Source organism: Clinocottus analis, unplaced genomic scaffold, assembly GCF_023055335.1.
Source record: "Clinocottus analis isolate CAN_PGR_092001 unplaced genomic scaffold, fCliAna1.0.p SCAF_8, whole genome shotgun sequence".
Classification (NCBI taxonomy): Eukaryota; Metazoa; Chordata; class Actinopteri; order Perciformes; family Cottidae; genus Clinocottus; species Clinocottus analis.
Window position 1 is genome coordinate 8469653 of NW_027176240.1, and position 23067 is coordinate 8492719.

At 39.2% G+C, this 23067-nt stretch overlaps 1 protein-coding gene across 2 annotated transcripts in view; it reads left to right on the top strand.

The window, feature by feature from the left end:
• LOC137780088 (cGMP-dependent protein kinase 1) overlaps positions 1 to 23067 on the top strand; it is an 81068-nt gene that overhangs the window by 39306 nt on the left and 18695 nt on the right. For both annotated transcript variants that reach the window (XM_068568425.1, XM_068568424.1), the window contains exons 4-7: positions 12205 to 12310; positions 15368 to 15431; positions 19934 to 20011; positions 21187 to 21281. In XM_068568425.1, coding sequence (XP_068424526.1) covers positions 12205 to 12310; positions 15368 to 15431; positions 19934 to 20011; positions 21187 to 21281 — 343 coding nt within the window. The remainder of the gene's footprint in view (positions 1 to 12204; positions 12311 to 15367; positions 15432 to 19933; positions 20012 to 21186; positions 21282 to 23067) is intronic.

Here is a 23067-nt window from a genome sequence, read left to right on the forward strand (position 1 = left end):
GGAAAAGATCAAAAGTGTGGCTCCATCTCATTCCAGTAAATGCGAAGAACTCTCGTCGTGTCAAATGCAATAAAACCCTTAAAAGTAAGGAAGGAAATCCCAGCAATCTGTCAAAACATTTAGCGAACACGCAGACCATCAATCTGCAGGAGTGTTTGTTTGCCGAGCAGCTGTCCATCCTCTTCCACTGCAGTCAACGTTAGCGATGCCATATGGAGTGTGCCGATGAGAATAGGCTAATCAATGAAAGCAAATCGCCCAACTTATTGTTAAGCTGCGACTGTATTTAAAAGATTTGGGAACAGTTTTTATATTGTCGGGCTGAGGCTGCGTCCACGACACAACCCACCGCCCTTCTCTCTACCAGCTCCGGAGGGTAGACGAGTGTCATGGGGCTGTTGTCCAGTTGTCAGAGGCCTGCACCCATACGCAACAGTAGAGTCGAAGGGATTTAAGTGACGACTCATACGTCTGTCAGTGTACGTTGAGTTGTTTGATACATAGTTAGTTGTGTTGTTATAAGTTATTTTGAAGCTGCTAGTTCCACTCCAACCAACACATCTGACCAAAGCTCTCAACTCAAAATATGCCCCTCCCATAGGAATGTTCTAAAAGTCACATTTGTTTTGTGAGTGAGATATTTCAACATTTCGGCCGTTGCCCTTCAAGAAAGACTATTTGTTCACATGTAATAAATAAATGGTGATTCTTTTTTAATTAAGAAAAAACAAAAACTCACAAAAAGAGGATAAATAATAGATTGACACTTCTACTAGTATCGATAAAATCCTAACGATACCCATCCCTAATCACGATCAGTCACAAATCGGATCACAAATCAGATCAGCACAAAAGATAAAAAGGAAGCAAAGTCATTTTTTTCATTAGTCTCAAAAATCATTTAAACTTCTCTGTAGTCAAGAAAAATCATTCAAATGTAAAATGTTATCCTTTTACTTTGTAATATTATTTTTTTTTCCAGAAAGGCACACCATTCAAATGATATAAAATATAGTATTTTGATGTCATGTTTATTGTCATGAGCTGTTTTGATTATGTATCATGAGCTGCAACCCCTTCTCACCAACAGTACATTTTAAGTGATTACATGTGAATACATCATGATAACATTATAATTGACCTTCGATCAATACTAATTTTCACTGACCGGAGCCTGAATGCATCATAATGTAACTAAATGGAACATTTTTGTTAATTTAAGCACAAATTGGTTGTTTCCAATGTAACATTATTAGAGCTCATCAGTTAAACTTTATTTCACACTGTGATGGTTAACTGGTTAACCCCTCTGGTCCGTGACACCACTAACTATCAGTGTGCTAGATCTATTTTGAATTCATGAAAAAAAAACTCTCAGCTGGGGGAGGCGTGGAGAGACAGCTGTGCAAACAGTGTATATTACAGCTGTCTGAGGCTTCAACCACTGTCTAATGTTGACCGTGCCTTCACTTCCCTGTTGATTCTCTTCTGTCTGTGGATTACGACAGTAAGGAAACACACACACACACACACACACACACACACACGCGCGCTCACATACACAAGCGATAGTTATTTTCTGTAGATACAGAGGGGGGATCAAAGCGCAAGAAACTTTTTCTCAAATTTTCAATGATCAGTCGACTACAGGCAAGACTTGAGCGATCAGATTTGACTGTTAATTCTCAGTCGGGGACACCTCTATAAAGAAAAAAAAAACATTTCATAAACTCGCTTTTATGTGCTATCTTTCCACACAATAGTTCCTTTCCCACTTGCTTTCGTCACAATTTCATCAAGTAAATTGTGTATTGCCGATTCTGGTCTGAGGCAGTAAAGATGCTCTGATGTTTGGGACCATAGCAATACAATTAAAGTAACTGACTGAGAGGCAATGAAATTTCCATTTGCTGACCTTCATCCTCCCAAAACCAAGCTTAATTTCATGCCCGGTGAGAAGTGGATGATGGTAAATAGGATGTATTATTTTCCATCATTTATTAGCTATGATACCTCTGCCTTCTTTATAAGCTGAACACACCTCCAATAGAGGTTAAAGTCAGGGGATGGCCTCCAAGTCTTTTGATTGTTTGTCAATATATAACAGCGACTACAATCTTTCCCTTAACCAAGTGCATTGAGTGCCTACACATACAATGCATTCATGATAGCTGCTACAAGCAGAGATGTAGAAATGTATTGTAAGTGCAGACGTTGCAGGGAAAACAAATTAAAGTATGTTGTTTTGTTGCCACATTCAGTATAAACATTCTACATATATGTTCATCAAAAAGCTTTTACTTATTAAATGAATACAAAAAAATTCAAATGGCATTATGTGACTCTCAAAACCCATTTGCAGTTGGACATTGTTTACATACAAACCCCATTTCTGGGAGACAGGGTTGCAGAATAAACATACAAAGGATCACCACGGACATAATAACTATCGCCTAACCAGATGCCCTCGGAAATGAAGTTCAAATGATAGTCCAACAATGGCATGGAGAGGGTTAAAAGATACCTGTCAATATTTGCTTGGTCGCAGGTCTAACAAAACGGTGGATGTACTAATCATAAACTGCATTCGGCTGTTCTGGTACTGGTTGCTACTAGCAACAGACTGTTAAACTCAGACTAACTGTTGGAGGCAGAATAATAACTCTTTACATGTGTTGACCAATAGGTTGGAGGTAGTGTACAAAGGGTAAGGCCACTTCTTAAAGGACACATACTGTGTGCGCTTGAAGTTGTAATTTAGTAAGTAATTTGTGTTGTATTTCAAACATTTATCACACAAACTCACTGAACAGAGAAAGCCATCTGTAATATCTGAGCCGCTCATTGGTTTGATTAATATTTGCACGGTTATGCATCTTTTCCTCCTATAATGAACAGTTTGGGAAGCTGAGTTGAATCCAGGACTCCTGCAGAGTAAAGAGCCTCTTGTCAGAATAATTGCTGCCTCGTAAAAAAAAAAAAAAAAAAAAAAGGTAGACAAACATATACAATGAGTATGCGCACCCATGCTGGCATGCAGTCACTCACGCACACACAGTCACAGAAACGTATTTTCATCACATCACGTTCTGGAAAAGCAGTGGAGGAGGATGTGGGAGGGGGGGAAAATTATCACACCGGCTTTGCTCTGTGTTTTTGGGTGCTGAGTTTCAAAGCTTTTGCCTCAGCAGGCTTCAAAACATCCACCTTGAGTGACAGAAAGCCTGATGAAATTCAACAATGACAGAAGAAGTTATTTCTTCTTGTCGGAACTGAAACAAGAGCTCACAAGTTTGATGTCATTTTAGTGTACACATAGCACAAACAAGAAAGACACTCAGAATTGAACTAAATTATACCAAAAGACAAAGAGCAGGATTAGCAATACCCACCAATGTCTGGAGTTCTTGTGATTTAAAAGGTTGTTACATCTTTAAAGTGTATATGGATGCCTCATTCACTAATGTGTGCGTAGACACACCTAAGTTACCGTCAGGATACAGAACACATGCACACTGTGCCATGTAATTATTACCACCATGCACATGTTAATGAATCAAAATCGTTAGAAAAATGGCAAACACACATTTGGTCACTATTTGCGATCAGCATACCATTTGTCTGTATAAAGAAATACATATGTGACTCCCTGAAAAGTCTGTAATTTGTCAGATTTCACTGTGGAGTTTGAGTAGGCCGCAGAAGCAGCTATATAGAGAAATGTGTCATCTGATATAACCTGATACAACCTGCATTAGGGCCTAAAAATAACCTTTGTGCTGATGAATAGCAAACAGAACTCCGTTTGATTTTCTACAGCCGGCAGGCTGCAACTTATCAGGTTATTCCAACTGATTTCCTCCGTGGCAAATAGTTTCTGTATGCTTGTGTATGAAGACGAGGACAACAAAATGAACCGACGAGAAAGCAACTTGTGCGGAAAGGTAACGTTTTATTGGCGTGCAGATGCGGCAGAGGTTGTTCCTCACAGGACCAGAGTTTTCCTTTTGAAGTCATCAGCTCAGGTACCAGTGCTTCAATCATGACACCATGAAATGGAATCTGGGGAGGAAGAAAAAAAAGATGAATTCCTTCTAATGGAAAATGTTGTTTTTTTTAACAAAAGACAGGAGCCTTTTGAACATTGATTGGACTGATTAAAGGCTTCAGAAAGAACAACATAGTAGTTGGTTTAGTTTTTCTTCAATGTAATGCAGTGTTCTTTCATTCCTATTAATTTCTGTCTTTGTTTTCTACCATTCATGATATTACTCTTCAAAGATAAATTCCACTTTCCAGACATTAAATACATACAAAAAAAAAAAATGTTATTTTACTATCACGGTTTGGGCCTTGTTTTGTTGTTTCACTAGTTTATCCTCATTATTACAATACCCGCCTACAAATATTAAGCGTTTACATATTATATTATATTTCCTTACATTTTTTAATTACCTATTGGCTTGTTTTTCCCATCCTTTAGAGGTTTATGATTTTTTTCAGTCTGCACCAAACACAAAACTCTCCACCAGTCGCCATGAATGTCAATACTACTCAGGTCTATTAACCATGACTCAAAAGATTGGATTGCACTCGTCTTATCGTACTAGAAAACATATTATCACCGCTCTACGGTCATTTTCAAATCAACCTATACATTCCTTATAAATTGTGTTTTTTCTGTGGTATTGAGGTAGAAACCTTGCTGTTTACATTTTTCCTCTACTTTGTTGACCTTATGTAATTTGTTTTCCCCTCTGCTTATTTGAAATGTGACCAGTGAACTTCAAGCGACAACACTGTTTTTAAAATAACGTACGGTAATGGAAAATTTAAAAAAAATCTTTGTTGTTGTGACAATGTCGCCCGCTATGAATGATTGTCTACAAAGACAGCACATCCCTCTTAGAGACGCTTCTCCTTGAGTGACTTTAGTAGATGATATCAGAGATAACGATGAGGTCAACTCAATCGAACTTTCACACAATAATGCGTTTTGTAGCCACAATATTTGTAATGCTCAAGTTGTCAAAAGTACTATACAAGATCACATCTTAAATCTCAGGGCTAACTGTAGATCACAAACAAATATTTGATAAACACAGGTGGAGCGTGAGGTTTGTTACTGTTACAGAGATTAGCCAATAGCCTTTTAGATATACTCCTTTTCAATCAGCCTTCGAGAGGAAGTTTCCACTCAAAAAATGCATTTAAAATGCATTTAGATATTATGACTTCCACACTTCAAAGTGTGTGTTTCATTTTGAATGGTGGACATAATTAGACACTGATCGTTGAAAAAAAACAAAACACTTTTCATGTCACTGTAGCTGAAATAGAAACCCTGGATGTAACACCAATGGAATCAGTTATTCTCTCAAACAAAAGATGGGTTATCCTCTATACAACATAACGTGGGTGGATGGCGGGTGGTATATTGTTGAGCTCAATATTTCTCAAGCAGCTGCTGTTCAAAGTCCATGGTCTCCTGTCTCCCACATGGGGCGAGCATCGAGCTGGCAGCTGGAGACGGCATCTGATTGTTCTATGTTGGGATTCTTTGGGATATGAAAGCTGTCATAAGAGCACACATTAGCGCCTTACCTCAAGACAGGCAATGCACGAGATAACGAGGGGGATTTGTATTTCATACACTATCTTGTGTTTCTTTACAGCTGAAAAATGATAATAATTACATCCATAATTTTGAGGAGAATTCCTCCAATGTTTTCTTTTTCTTCCTCTTTGACACTGTCTGGAGTAAATGACCTGTCCTGCTTTCTCACGCTGTGAAGAGCTCATCCAGATGTAATCAGACTTGGCTGATATTATTAATGACTTAGGGGGGAACGAGATTAGACTCTTCCAACCTGCCGCCCTGACAGCAGAGCTCTCTTAACGCTTTCAAAAACAAGGTCTCCAAGGAGTAAAGTTAACATGGCTGTGATTTACAGTGTGTGTGTGTGTGTGTGTGCATGTGTGTGTGTGTGTGTGTGTGTGTGTGTGTGTGTGTGTGATTGATTTTCTTTTTTTTTTTTAGACATTACCGGGAAGAGGGGATTATGTTTAGGGAATAAATGTTAATGAGAGAAATTAAGTTGCAGGAGTAGGCAAGTTAAAGATTTAACAGAAAAGTTTAAAGAGTGACGGTAAAAACCAACTCGAATGTTCACAAACCCAAACATTAAAATTATATTTAATGGTTAAAATTATTCTGTTGGGTGCTCCCACTGATTAGTTTGGAGACGCCGCTCCGTGTCTCAGAGCTGTGTTGGAACCCAAGTTAATAATCTGTAAGTGCTAAAAGGATATTTCACAACCAAGCACATCCTAATAACCAACATGGCACCAAAGACACATGTCGATAAATATTTCCACAGTTTTCTAATACATTTTATTTCACCTGTGACAATAATGTCAAAGTGTGAGCACTTTTCTGTAAATAACAAAATACACTTGATCATCTACTACTCTGGAGACGACGGTAGGCATCTTTCTACAGATGGACATAGAAAGAGAGAGAAGTAGCTTTTTTAACGTATTTTCTTTCGTAAAATGTTTACACAGTACATTGAGCTGTGCATTAAACTGTTAAAACTATATTAACACTAATGTTTCTTGTCATCAGAGTGCACACGTTTCTGTACAGACTTTACTACTTGAGATTCTTGTCCAATCTTCTTTAAGTACCACTTCCATGTAGCCCTGTGGTGCTTTTGGAAAAGTTTCAGCTAATCACCATGGGCCAGACGTAGACTGTTTTGAGACATTTTAAACACCATTAAAGCGTATGGCACTCCCAACCAAGATCAAGATTGCAGTCACAGTAGCGATCTAATGCAAGTTCTGATGTTTCCAAACACCCCCCCCCCCCCCTCCCACACACACACACACACACACACACACACTCTGTGGATGTGAACTGTCATGACCTAAATACAGAGAAGAAACATTGTTGAGCTCATCCCATGTTTATGTCATTTAATGAGCCAAAATTAGATTACAAGAACAAACACACATGCAGCATTTGCATAATCCCCTCGGCTGAAATTCAGTTACAATGAATTATGACTGAGCCAAACGAATGGGGGAGGCCTTGTCCTGCACTCTATCATGTGGCGACATCCATATGTATATTACCTCTCACTGTTTTCCTCAGTTTAAATAAAGATCCTCTCTTTCGGGCCCTGGCATGTTAAAGTAGGTAGTTGTCTAGTTTTGTCAGTATTCACAATCAACAATAATTATCTATTGTTGCAAATAATGGGGAGAAGTTGAAGGCTCGGGAATTACAATCATTTCATCAAGGAGAGGAAAGGAAAGGACGAGGACGAACAAATGATAATGACAATGTGCTCGGCTGTTGGCAGCATGGCTATGAATAGCCATCTTTTATTTCGAGGTGGGATTACATTCAATTTAGAGGAGCGTTCAAGAGGCAAAGAGAAAATAGGTGCTAAACAGTAAGGGATATTGGGATTTTTAATTTAGGGAGCAAAATCTTTAATCCAAATTTGTCAATTACACACTTTACGTGCACATACAAAAACAAACCATCGTTGGAAGCAGCTATCATAATGTGATATTTGAGATGAGTACTAAACAATAAACGTCTGTTGCATATTACACACATAAAAGGACAGGTGGTGCATCTTTTCACAATAACAGCCATTTGATTACTTTTGTCAATGTGTGTGTTGTGTCTGAGAATGGATGTGCGTATCTTCAACTTTTCACTACCATATCTACTGTGAAACAGAAACAACTGACATTTTACAGACTAAGACTTAACATGGTGTGCATTACATGAAGTGGGCGCATGACAACAGCAGATACAGGCCGGGGTTCGGATACTGGTCTGGCAGGTCCTTCTGTGTGGAGTTTGCATGTTCTCCCCGTGTCAGCGTGGGTTCTCTCCAGGTTCTCCGGCTTCCTCCCACAGTCCAAAGACATGCTGCATAGGTTAATTGGACTCTAAATTGCCCGTAGGTGTGAATGTGAGCGTGAATGGTTGTCTGTCTATATGTCTGCCCTGTGATGGACTGGCGACTTGTCCGGGGTGAACCTGCCTTCGCCCCTTGACAGCTGGGATCGGCTCCAACGCCCCGCGACCCTAATGAGGATAAGCGGTTGAGATAATGGATGGATGGATGGAAAACAATGTAATCCAGAGCAACAGACCGTAACTGTGCTCACTACCAACTTTCTTAAAAATAACACTTATTGTCAGGCCTCAGCTGGATTACATTACACAAGTGTTCTTGTTTTTTTGTTTACCCCTGTAGACAGTACATGTTTAATGTTGCATGTATTTACAGTCCACTATTGCATGACAGTCAAAGCCTTCTCCCATTGGATCAACAAACTGCCAAATTCCTCTTAACCTTTTTACAGACAACATCCCTTAATCTTTTCAGTGCTGCCTGGGGTGATATGAGCTGTGAAGCTAATGGTCGGTAACCCATGAGCATTATGACATTCATCTGCGCCCTCACTACAGGATAACTAGCTCCCTAAGTCTCAACACAATTTAGTTAAGGCTCCGAATAATACGTTTACCTACTGTGGTGCGCTGCAGGCTCCCTACATATCTTATTTCCCAGTGCCCCACACTCCCACACGCCAAAACACTTCTTTGCCACTGCATAGTGATGTCTAAACTCCCACTCTTGTTGCTTTGGGGTCAAATTAGAAGGCTACTCGCTAATTTCTCCCTAGACTTGTCTCCATATACGAGGTTGGTTGGGCCATCACCCCTACAGAAATATCCCTTTTGATTAAAAAAAAGACATAACAATATCTAGATACAAAGTAATTGTTTTAAAGCTATGCCTTTGGGATTGTTTGCAAGGAGGAGGAGAAATAATTGTGGAACAGTTTTACAGTGTTCCTGTATTTCACGATGTATAATTTTACATTTTTACTCAGTGTCAGATAATTGCTTACTGTTAGCTTCTGCGTGGGTTCATGTATATCTGCACACAGCAATGTAGGTTAAGGCAATTAATAGAACAGCTAGAATAATCTAATGTGTTCAAGAAATTACATCACTTTACTGTAACGCAACAGAGAAAAAGGCCACTGCCATATTATGATATCCAAAATCTGAGAAGATATCTCTTATATTAATATTGCACGACCCTATGCATCTGATGTTTATCTGTGTCTGAATACATGTTTTTAGATATTTCCCACTTCAAAAAAATATATTACATTACATTTAGTTGACGCTTTTATCCGAATTGACTTACATTGTTGCTCTATACACCGTAGACACAGCGACGGGGAGCAATTTCTGGGTTAAGTGTCTTGCTCAAGGACACATTGACATGGATTAGCAGAGCCGGGGCTCAAACCACTGACCCTCTGATCGAAAGACACAGTCGCCCACCTCCCTGAGTGTATCAAACCAAAAACCGTGTCAGGCTGTTTAATGAGGACATTTCTCCTGTGGTTTGGCCCCATTTTAAACCGCTGTCAAACTCTTGGCCAGCAGAGAAAACATTGTGGGGTTTGTGTGTGTGTGTGTGTGTGTGTGTGTGTGGGTGTACATAAATACCATGAGTATAAGAGTTTGTGCATTAGCACAGGTGTGCAGACATATTTATGTCCAGGTGATCGCTGACATTTTCAACTCTAATATTAATCCTAATCTGGTCAGTTACATTCGCTGTTATCCTTACCTAAAATACATCATAAAACAAAACTATTCCCATGAAGACAACTGGTAAGAATCACAAAATATCCTTACGCTCTGAAGGTAAACCTCCAAACTCACGAGTTTAGAAACAAACGCTGTTTTGCTGTGTGTTTTAGCGTGAGTAGACATCACATTTATTAAGTGTAGTCTGTATCAGATATACTCTATTAGGGAATGAATTAAATTGCAGGCCAGGCCCATCTGCCTGCACTGACACTCTGATTCCCCATCAGCTGCAGATGTCCTTTTATTGTCGCTAAGCCTGGACTGTGACTTGATAGATTCACATCAGCTTCACCATCCGACACCGAGAAATTGGTTTGGTTCCAGTGCTTCAGACATTACACACTAAAAACAATAAGACCACAACATACTCATAATGCAAACATTTGATCATATTGAGACTGAGAAAGAATAAAAACAGTGAACACGTTTTGCCCTGCGTCAGGTTGGTGCTGCAACTGTATTTGAAAGGAAGGGGATGGATACGATTCTGTAATTTTAATTTTTTTTTTTAAGTTAATATAGTATAACTAATATAAATCGTTTTTTATAATATAAGTTTGGTTTTCAGGCTTGTGGCTGTTTCTTGGTCAATGCCATTGATTTTGTCTGCTTTTCCTGATTTGATGTCGCAGTCTTACTTGGTCCTTTTTGCACTCGATGAACACTAAGATAAGACAAAAAGACAGAAAAACTCCAAGTGACAGGTAAATTATTCTCCTATGATCAACACATAACTCATTGATATTGACAACACTGGATATATTATCTTAAAGACTATTGATGAACACAAGTCGGACTGGGAGGTTGAGATAGAAGGAAGAGCTTCTGCAACAGACGCTCAGACAAAATACCAAGCAGTCTGACTCTTATCTGATGAATTTTCTTCTGATATTACAACACGTCCCTGTGGACACAAGCCTCTGTGGAAATCTCCAGATTTGTTTTGGGGTCACACTGGATAATTCCTCTCTCTTTTCATTCTGCCTAAGAGTCAGCTGTAAAACTGCAAAATTAAAGTCGTGGAGTTAAAAGGAGAGCATGTCTTAATGACCCTGGGAAATACTCCAAAGTATTTCCATATAATTATAGTGAACTGCTATTAACACAGTGAACCACTGAATTCAGGAAGTTACTTTCCAATTTGGCTCAGCAAAATGAAATCTGGGGTTTTGACATGTTTTGTTATAAAGTTTATGCTCCAACAAGCCAATTTCTTCTCGGAAATATCATGGCCATCCAGGTGTGGGTTAGAGGTCCACTGCCCAGATGAAAACCTGCATGGACTGGTTCCAACAGAGGCTCTTCACCACAGAGATCTATTGAGGTGAAACATATTCTGATTAAAAGTGACTATAGAGGAACCTCAAAGCTGTTGAGGCTCAAAATCACTGAAAATGGAAAGAAAGGGAATTTTTTTTAAAGACCCCTGCCTCCATCAATCACCAGTACAGCAAAAGAATGGGAAGAAATGCAAGAAATTCAGCACTATTTCTGATCTTTGAGCCACTGGGTAAGGATTGCTGCAAGAGACCTTTATTATTCAAGGAGGTGTCAAACAAATGTAGCGTAACAGCGATGCATTCTGGGCATCTCTAGCACGGACTAAACTCCACAATAAGAAAATCACCAAACATGAGTTTGCCCGTGAGAGAGACCGCTGCTCTCAAAAGACAAAGTATTGTAGTAGTCTGGTTGCTTCATGGAACAATGCTATGAGACACCGTGCAATATTGAAACAAAGAAAAACTCTTTAATCTCCATTTCCTGAAAGTATAGAGAGTATTATGGTTATGGAGTTGGTTCCTCAAGGCCAACACAGATTGAAGTCAGTGGTGGAACAATTGTAAGAAATTGTACAGACAAATCAGCATTGGCTGTTTGTGTTTTGAAACTTAACTTTGTCACACACTTTGATAATTGTCAATAATACACTGAGCAATTAGTAACTTAAGGGGCTTACCCAATAAAAAGACTTGAGCATAATCAAGTCAGACTCCTGACATTAAACCAATTACATTGCTGTAGTGTGAATTCAAGCAAGCCACCCATGCAAAGTATTCCAATAATACCAATTAACTCTAACCGCAGACTAGGACTGATTATCACAAATCCCTCCAGCTTGCTTTGAAGGCCCGATCAGCAGCCAAAGAAAACATTTTGATGAAAGTTATTGCCGAGAGAAAAGTACCTAAACACAAAAGTCCACAGATTCCCCCACCTTGTCTCTGACCAGTGACTTCAGATGGCATTTAGTTTAAATTCACTCACACATGCTCCATGCCATGATACAACTATGATTATTCTCACATTTCAAATGTAACATAAAATGCTTTAAGGTGCATATGATGTTCACTATATCCAAATGCTTCATGTACAAAGCAACAGTTCGCTGTTGCAGTGGATGTTTAATGTATATTGCATAAAATGTGTTGGTAATCTGAATGCCTGAGGCTAAAAACTGTCTTTCATAACATTCTCTTGTGTATTCCTCTTTCCAGCGCTAACAAATGTGAAGCTGTGGGCCATCGACCGACAATGTTTTCAGACGATCATGATGAGGACGGGTCTTATCAAGCACACAGAGTATATGGAGTTTCTGAAAAGGTGAGGAAGCCTTATTGTCCTACAAAACCGACAAATGACCCTGGATAGGATTTTGATCTGACATGCCATGAATGAATTAACTGAATGGTAAAAGGGGAATATGTGTGAGCCGTTTCCCTGAGGATTCCTTATTCTTTAACTTAAATGAATTGCTATCTTGTTACTGAAGGTGTCAAATACCTCGTTCCTGTATGTAGGGCTGCTTAATGTCTTGCAGCCTAACCACCAGAAGCTTATAATCACTTAAAAGGCCTACATGGAGTATTGGATAAAAGGAAAGACTACCAGAGTAATAAAATAATGTATCCGCCACAGAGAGCAGTGTGCAGTGATAAGGATGCATGGGGGATTCAATTGCAGTATAAATCTCTCTTTTCCTTTATTTCTGTTCGACTTTCCTATTTTTCTATCGTCCATTTTGGTCTTCATCAAGCCAATTATGCATATTATATCACCTCTTCCCTACATTTCAAATGCCACATCATTTTCTCATGACTTTGTTTCATGGCCCATATTAGAAGCTAGTCTATTGTCTTCTCACTTCCTCTCATACATTTCTGTTTATGTTTAAAGTAGCCAATGAGCACACACACTCTGCCGAGGAGCTTTTTTTCCGCTGTGTGAGGCCTCGTGAATAGCTGTGATCATGATCAAACTCTGACACTTTTTGACAGAGTTGGTTCAAGGCAGACAGGAAGCCAACTTTTCACTCGGTATTTCCAACACATCATCAAACCTACACTACAAAACAGGTTGTATGTCAGTACCTTCCAAGACAACTCGTTAGACTGTTCCAGAAATTATTCCTATTCTGGTTATGTGATACGCAGCCTTAAAGGTATAGTTATGTTTTGGAAATTATACTAGCTTATTAATGATATGGAAAGATCACAGACGTGGTTTAAAGATTCCATTGTTTACTTTGTAAAGTCAAACCCCTGCCATTCACTTTCACCTCTTCCCTTCGATGTAAGGGCGAGGGTAAACTCAATTTTAACTCCTTTGCTTGTGCAGCAGTATAACAATGTCACACTGACTCTGCCTTTGCTTTTGCGAGTGGGCTGTAATATTCACTGTAATGTAAGATATTGCCGGTTTGGGAAACATAAATACAGGTTGCTTAAAATGTTTGACCATCATGACTAACACTTTAGTTTTTCTGGCACGACAGTCTCCCTGGACAGTATAAACAGTCTGTGACATTTGCAAGGCATTCATAATAAAATCACATTCTTCAGTACCATGTCGCCACAAAGGAAGACATTTTATTCCTAAAATATATTTCCAACTACATAAAAAAAACAATCTACTAATTTTACTTTATTGTCCTTAGACTGAAGCCATTTTAGTGATGGCTTTGACTAAAGAAAGACTCTTGCTATCTCTTCACTGAGTATGTGAGCATGTCCTGTATGGCAGCTTTTGCCTCTCAGCAGCGCTTATGTAACAGTCCAACAGAGAAGTAAATATTTAATAGATATTACTTGGTTTGGGCTCACTCTATGTGTGTTTGGTTTATAAAGAGGTATCTAGGGGGATTAGCTATTTATAGCATAATTTGTTATTGTAATATAAATAATTATATGTGCTTCTTCCAAGAAGCATGTCTAATAAAAGAGCTGTCGTTAATTTAAACGTAAGCACAAACACGCTGGTCCCTATTTCTGCTTTCTACTTTGAAATTGTGCAACTATATAGTAGCTCTCACAAGTTGTAGAGGGGAATCTGACAGGGAAATCCCACATGGTATTACATACAGGAAGTGAGTGAGTGTGAAGACCTTTTTTATTACCTCTTTCTGTAATGTTTTAGAAATCACGGATCACATCGCTCCAGAAGAGCAACTGAGAGGGTAATGTGTGATGAACTGACAAACATCCCCTAGATTTACAAAATGAATATTGCTGTGAAATTAGATTTTCAAAAGATTTTTGGGCTATTAATCTACTCTCTGCCCCCTTCCACTTTGGGTAAGAGTCTAGCTATAAGGCATGGCATCAAAGCAGGCAGCCATCTGCTAAACAATATGTGAAAGGACGCAGGAAATGAGAATTGGAGAGCATTAATCAGACCCCAAGGAAGTGCTGGTTTCTCAAGGCGCTTTCCAGGATTGCCAGCTAAAATTAGTTATGGTTGTCTTATGCTTTGCTCACAGTGGCACAGTGCTATGAGTGTAATGATGTTAGAATGTTTTCAAATGATCAAAAACACCACATTAGTGAAGCTGTATTTCCCCACTGGCCTTGTATAATTAATTAATTTCTCTACAACCCGATTGAGTTGTTGGATTGGAGTTTACTTTGACCGAGGCTTTTCATTTGTGTCAACAGCTTCGCAGCTCAAGGGATTTAAACTCCATATGTTTTATTTAAAGTAGGGTCAGCTGATTAACTCGGGCCTCTGTGGAGGAAGCGAGAACCTGAAGATGAACATAGCGACTAGGGCCCGGGTTGGGGGCCAAGGCGAGATGGTTCAGATTACTGTAATAAAGCATGGAAAATGAGGGGGAAGAGGGAGATGGAGAAATACACACAGCGAGAGATGATACAGGGAGATATGCCTTTTGTTCACCAACAAGGGTTATTTCCTCCTTTATAAACATTGGGCCAGTTTTATTTAGTTGGCTAGATAAGAGGCAGATAGCGTTCATTTAGGCTGCCAGGAAGCAAACACAACAAACATGTGGGCCTCACACTGGTGTATGCAACCTAGGATCTGATTCCCTGCTGCGTAACCAGACACGTTGCCCAGCTTATGCTGAAATATTTATATACACCATCTGTAATACAATATACAGACCAACTGCCATATCATCATATTGATTTTTACGTGTTCCTGTTGCCTGTTGTCATGTTATTCTCTACAGATCAGAGGCCTGCTTTGATTGCCATCAATACTTTCAAAGCCAATAATTATACTAAGCCGCCATCCACGCTGCTTTCTATTTTTTTCTTATAACAAAAAAGTCTTAATCAGTCATATACGTCTGTATGGTTCATACATATGACATATAATACATATTCAATCTAAAAGCACTTTATTTTCTTTCTCCTGCAGTGTTCCCACATTCCACGACTTGCAGGAAGATATTCTGAGCAAGCTTGCCGATGTCCTTGAGGAGGTAAGTGCCTTGTTCTAGAGCCGATGACACCTGCAGCACAAAGCAGATGTCACAAGCCTACTCCACACATCTTAATAGATTTCCATATATGCCTTTGCCTTTATTGCAGTGAGAGCGATGAGTCAGAGAGGGAATAAAGACATAATCCAGATAGTAAACTATGGGTGAAGGCAGGTGCAGATTGTGTGTGTGTGTGTGTGTGTGGGGAGGGGGAGATGAAGTGTGCATAGTTGCGATTTCAGAGTAATTGTTGCTCTTTCTGTATGTGCTCAGCATTGTGATGTTAAACCAAATAGTCCACCTACTAACTGACAGTTAATTTCATGAACCTGTACAGGAGGTCAGTATACTGCTGCCAGAAGCATTTGAGGTATCAAGGGGCAAGCTGGGGCCCTCCATTGTATTTAATAAAGTATGTTGGCATTCATTAAATATCACCACGGGAACCTACTTTAAAACCACTTAATAATCGCAAAGTGAACAATGTATTTTGTAATGTAATCCAAACCAATTCTCAAAGAAAGGCTTCAACGCTTTGCAAATGGACAGCAGCTGTAATATGTCTAAGATATGCAGAATAATTAGTAGTCCTCTTAACAGCAGCATGTTTTTTCCATGCTGATTTCGATGTGTGTTTTGAGATGTTTCTCAATATCACATTTTCTGTCCATGTGCACACCGCTTCGTTTGATGTGTTTGCCAGCATAATTTAGTTATGCAAACACATTCTCATTTACACTTTTGATGTGTGCTGCTAACATTGAGGCTTTCAATATGTTGAATTGCATTCGAATACGGCCTTTTTCCTACTTTTTTATGTTAATCAATGTCAATGTGTTTATAGGTGCAATCAAGTATGAACGACTCATTTGTTCCAGATACTTTTGCTTTGAAACGATAAAAAAACATTGATTATTCAATCTGTTGTAGACATTTTAAATATTAGACTCATCCAGAGGCAATTTGACTATGTGATGTTCATGCTGGTTTAGGGTAGGAGTTTTTAGTTGTGTAGTCTGCAAATTAGAGATTTATTGTACTTTTGTTCTTTAATATGAACATAAATAATTGCAAATATTCCCGCCAAACGGTGACTACCGCTAACCTTAAGAACCGACACACAGACACATTTTGAACTTGCACTTAGTTCCCCAATGAACGAAAAGATTGCATTCAATTAAATTCCTCATGTTATCATATCATCTTTGTATCAAATCATAATAGTGGAACAGTGGAAACAACAACTTTAAACAGATGCAAAGCCAGAACATTACACAATTTGACATAATATGCTATTTCCCTCATAGTTTAACACATATGTGAGTCTGACTGGGCTCATTCCCCTCAGCTTGTTGTTATACTGCTCAATCAACCGTTTGCATGTGTTGTCAGTTTGTGTAGCTCTTTGCTAAGTTTGCTCTGCCAGGCAAGCCAAGTTTCACTACATCGTCCTGCTGCTTTCAAGTTTGGTAATCTTCTCAAAAAAATGCTTGAGATCCTGAAAGTCTGTTGTTTAGCCAGGCACCAAGCCTTTCCAATAACGTACGGGAAACGTCCTCTCTGACAAGCCAGCAGTTAACTATTGGAGAACCACTCCACGTTAAATCTGATTATTTATACCTTTAAATACTTTGACATACATTTAAATACCTTTTAAATACATTTTGAATACTTTTAATTACCTTTCAAATCTGATTACTTATACTTTATATATAAATAAAAAAATGAAAAGCGTTTTTGAGTATTTAGAAAATATATGTATTACTATTATACCAGGCGTTTGGTTTATAGCAATAACCCGTGGCTCGCTATCTATCTTCTTTGAAAATACATTCTAACTTCTCGCTACTACATGCCCCACTGCCAGTGTCGACAACAGTCTACTTGGCATATAGCCTCTTAAATTGCAAGGAGGCCACTGGTAATCAGCCCAATAGCATAAAATCTGTGGCAAGCGCTTTCATTGTCAATGGCTTTCGGCATGCATGTTGTTGTTTTCACACACTCTGGGCACTTGACATTGTGTGGGAGACTATCCACTCATAACAGCCTCTTAAGTTAAGTGCAATTAAAACACTTTTTTTTTTTAGATTGTAGACAAACTATGAATAAAAAGCAAGATCTGAGGATGTATTAGCTATGTCACGCATTGATACAGAATTACTTAATGACTAGAACCTATTATTTTGCTGCCATCAGGTGGGGTTGTAAACAAACCATACACCTATGTAATTATTAAAATAGTTTATCCGTTTACAGCAACTTGATAAACATATAGTCATGTAACATACATGTACCATGTTGTACTACATAAGTAAAGAACATGACACACGGTGTCAATTATACACTCATCAATAAAGCACCACTGCAAAATCTACTGCATATGAACATACATACTGCTGTGGTTTGACTTTTTGTACCATGGCAGTACATACTCGTCCATGTCACAGCTCAGTGTTGTGACTTAGACCTTGGCTAATACCATTATGTTGTATGTATGCCATGGTGAATACTAAGTACATCATTTATATACTTGAATGTACAACCACAAAGACCGTTGCAGTAAAGAACATTGCTCTAAGTGTTAAAAGGTAAAATTTAAAATAATTCAAAGACCTATCGGTTAAAAGGGTCAGTAGAGCAAGAGACTTAAGGGAAGGAGTTCAGTTCAGAAGGATGAAGCAGCAGGGGTGTTGATAGGCAAGAGAAGCAAGAAAAGGCAATCTATGAGCATCCACATAGCAACCTCTAGAACTCCATGTAGGAAACGAAAAAGGTTGTGGGAAAGTACATTGGTGGGGGGGATGCTGCAAGCTATGCAGCCCACATCAAAACAGTGTGCGTGGCTGAATTGCAAAGTGTAAAATAGGAGAAACACTGTTAGGAAAGCGATAAGGAAATGTGGGTAATCCAAGCAAACATAAAGCAGCTACACAGATTTTGGATTTTCAAGATCTCTGTTGGTGTCTAACTAAAACAGGCCTGTGTGACGCTATAAGGCGAGTGACCCACAGTCTTGTCAGACAACCTTCACATTTCCATAATCAAATCCTCCATAGCCACAGTGCAAACTATTTTTCCGGCAATAAAATTAATGAGATAATCATTTTGGTTTAGTACAGGGAGGACACGTATGAGTGAGCTCGGAGAATGCGCTATGCTAATTAACCCTTAGGAGATGTGATGGTTTGGATGGCATTCTTGAAATGCCTTTTAAATGTACTCTGATTCATACGTTTGGAATGTTGACTGAAGAAATATAAGTGCTTGGAAGTTGATTGAATTTTTTTTTATTTTTTAGCTTAATTGCTGTCACCCCATGAACAATCTACCATGATATTTACCTTGGCCCGTGCACACAAGCAGAGGTCCTATAGGTTGGTGGAGCACATATGGCTAAATCCATCATGTTGTCCTATGTCTTGTCCTCCACGAAAATAGATCAATTTGATCTGTGATTGATTTTTGATTAGACTGCTATTTATTTCTTCAGCTTTCCTCTCCTTGAAAACGTGCTTGAGAAAAGGTGCCACATCATATAAATAGAGATGAACTAAACATCATACCTGCAACCTACTATTAACAAGAAGCTCTACTCTTCAGAGACACACATCAGAAATTAATCCTACACTCACTGCTCAGTGTGAACTAAGATGTGAGGCACGATAGGTGAAATTGTGTGAGTATAGAAACCTGGCAAATGTCAAGTACAGTGTGGAGTCTGCTTATGATTGGACAGGAAATAGTGAGATCTGTCTTCAGTCTAGGCGTAGTGCAGCATATTGTGTATATATTAAGCTGGGAATGTCAAAATCCCACCAGAACTTGCATTATGAAAATCAAAAACAGATGCTTGTTAACCCTCGGTATAAACATTATGGTGACTTTGTTTCGCTTTTTGTGCCTTGGTTCATCATCATGGTATGCCTTGGTATCCAGTTTTATCCATGGCACAAGGGTTTTTTCACATCACATGAAGTTATGTCACATCCCACGCATCAGGCAGGCAAGCAAATGCTTTCCTTATCAGGTTCTTAAGGTTATACAGGAATATGTGTGTGTGTGAAAGTGTTTTTCTTTGCTTAACCAATGCATGCTGGGATACGCTCCGGCACCAGCAATCCTCAACAGGAATACTTGGTGTAGAAAAAGGATTGATGGCTGTATATATAAGTTTTGCTCTTGGAAAGAAGATGTGATTTGCCTTCAGATTAGATGCAGTACTGTTCATTTTATTCACTCCTTGTCTGTACCTGCTCATTCAAGGTCACGGTCCATGTCCAAGCAAGCAGTGGTTGAAAAGCAGAGAACCCCTCTGCTATTAACAAGGAAAAACATCTAATTGTAATGTATCTCACTGCACCCAATTCAGCCTCACTTCCTCTGAAGGGTACATTTTGGTCTGGAGTGACAGAGGTCTCACTCGCAATGTGAGAAAGGAGACAAAAGAATGACAGCGTGCCTGAATAACACTTCTCTTCTCTGGTCTTCTCTTTTGACAGACACATTATGGAGATGGAGAGTACATCATCAGACAGGGAGCCAGAGGAGACACCTTCTTCATCATCAGTAAGGGAAAGGTGAGAACAGTCCTTGAAGCCGACCACCAAAGTGGTAGTATTTTTGGGTGAAAGTTGGCTGTCATCAATCATCTCAAGCTAAAGGAGAAGCTGCGTCTGTCATCATCTCTTGAAGATGCTTTTGGCGCATCTAGAAAGCAGGGTGGAGTCCCTTTTACTTCACCTTTCTGTCATTAATACTGGCTTTCATACCAAGCACAGATGACGAGCTGTCTCGACCATTGGTGGGCTTTCATGTGTATTGTTAACATGTTTTGATGCAGCAATGCTTCCTCCATTATTTTCTCTCTGCTCTTCATTCTCATCTTGTTGATCCTCTTTCTACTGTTAATTTTGGTCCTCCAGTCTCCTTCCTCCTCCTCCTCTTCCTCTTCCTCCTCCTCCTCCTCCTCATTATCTGCATTCATAACAACATAATTCTGTTGGTTCAACCTTTTTTGAACCACGCCCACCAAAACCCGCCCGCGTCCATTATCGGACGAAAATGTATATATTTTTTTCTTTTAACTTTTCCTTGATTATCTCCACAACCACATGTTTTTTTTTAAACTTAATTTCACCCAAATCGTTTTTTAACTTCATTCATTCAAATTTCAGCATCTCTCACAACCGAGCTTTCAGACGACACATTTTAGCATCATTTTATTTTTTTCCCCGCCCCCACATGATCATATTAGATCATGAATAACAATGCTGTCACTCAGGTGTTGGCAGCATGTCAGTGTGCTGGTGCTGGATACGCTGCTGCTACCCCTGTGCAGGACTGACTAATTGATGAAGACAAGATCCTTCATTAGGCGAAACAACCGTCTCTATTCACTTCCTCTAAAATCTACGCAGCAGCACTTTGATTTGTAATGTCAACTGGCACGGCGCAGTGCCATCACTCACATGTCATCTGGCTAATGAAGTGGCAGTCACCAATGTGTGACAGACCACCCATGAACAGAGATATCCGCCTCCTGTTTGTAATAGTGTGATTTACCTGCCACAGTGAGAGATCATATACTATGACTTTCATTTTGAGTAATACATACATAAAAATGTCCTCTCCTGTACTTGCACACATCTTCATACAGTAATACATCAAGCCTTCTTTGGTTTCGCAACTTCCTCCCTGTCACACTGCTGTTCTGTTTAACTCTCCTGCGCCTGCATTTTCTTCCTTTTGCCAGGTTAATGTGACCAGGGAAGACTTGCCCAATGTAGAGCCTGTCTACCTGCGCAGCCTCGGAAAAGGAGACTGGTTTGGAGAGAAAGCACTGCAAGGGTAAGATTGCTTCTAATAACAATGCCTCTTCCAATTTAAATCTTCTGTTATCTTGCTGTTTCTGTCTGCTTCTCTGACACCTTCTAGTTTTCACTCGCAACCTCTCTTTAATATGCTCCCTCTTGTACTTAACGTACATCTATCCTTTCTAATTTGCTAGCATCAGCCTCCAGCTCTAGCCTGTCCTGATTTTTTTCCCACCACTCACTCGTCCTGAGAGGCATGATAACTTGTGAAGTGTTTGGAAATTAAAGCCGAGCCACACATTACGCAACAGGCCTGATTTACTGTAGCTATTCCAGACACAGTGTTTCTATCTTGGAATCAGATGAAAAAGTTTTCGTCTGACCTGATCAGATTGAAGAAGTCATTGAAACACAAATTTTCTTTTTTTTAATAAGTATGTCCTATTTTATTTTGTTCTGCAACTGCAAATACATCGACATACATTTTAAGCAGCAGACATTTATGAATGATGATGAGTATGGCATTGTATTCCCTGCTGAAACTATATAAGCCAAATATCTACAGATGCAGCAATTTTACCTCCGAGCTTATTTTGATGAAGTAAAAATGAGGGCAAATACAATTATTGATGCATGCTCCTCTTTCTCAAGCTGTCTATGTCTCCCAAATGAAATGAAGAAAAAAGTGTGAATGTTCAGCGGACAGTGGAGATCCCTCACAACCCGTCTGCGCTTATTTTGCAAACAGCTTGTCACACAGAAACGTCAGGGTAAAAGTTATTATTTTGAGTTGACTTTTGTGTTTGTCGTATAGTGTGCCCTTAGCTGGAGGCTTATTCCATTTCATTTCGACAATAATAACAATATGTCTCTTCAATCATTTTGTCTTTTCTTCTCATTTTATGTCTTGGTTGCCATATCAAGCGCCCAATCCGTATCTCCACACTCACAGAGTCAGACTTTCAGACGCATTCCCGTAAAGTCCCTGAGGGCTTGGGGTTGTCCCACTATCGAATCGTCAGGTGTTTGAGGGCTTTCTCACAGACATCTTGATCTTTCAGTCCGCATTTATACAGCAACTCATAGTATTGTGACCTTAACCACTATGTTACCGGGGGGAACGTGGAAAGCATAAGGGAAAGAAAAGGTAAACAAAGAGGATGGCACATGGGTGTTCTGCCTGGAATACTTTTACACAGACACCTTAACATTAAGGATGTAAGTTTGAAATTATATGAATGCAAGCAGAGGCTATATTACACACCTGGTTTCTTCATCAACCATTTCTTATATTTTTGCTTATTCAAGCTATTTTGACAAAGTACATTGATTATTTGACAAATGCCTCTTGTCTCATAAAGCAAGTACATGAAAGATGTTCACATCAGGCATTTCAAAACATAAAAGAAAAAACCCACAATTGTACATACCATGTGTTACGATGTTGTCATGGTGTTGGGTATGTGGCTGCACAGTGCTGTCCCACTCATATTTAAACCATTTCATGACCTAACTGCCTCACACACCATTTACTAGGTGACAGTCAGTTAAACTCCTGAGGGTTCAGGGCTTATGGCCTTTGGGTGAACATTGTGATTGGGCCATGGACATCTTTATGGTGTCCCAGACTGTAATATTCACTATCTTTTATGAACATATGTGTTATGTATGTGAGCATGGTGGCTCTGACTTACACAGAAGCCTTTTTTAATTGAGGAAAACATGTAATACAAACATCACACTTTATACTTCTCGGCGAGAAATGTCAAGCGCTGAAAATATTCTGAGGCAAGTATAAAGTAACCAAGCTCTATAGATTG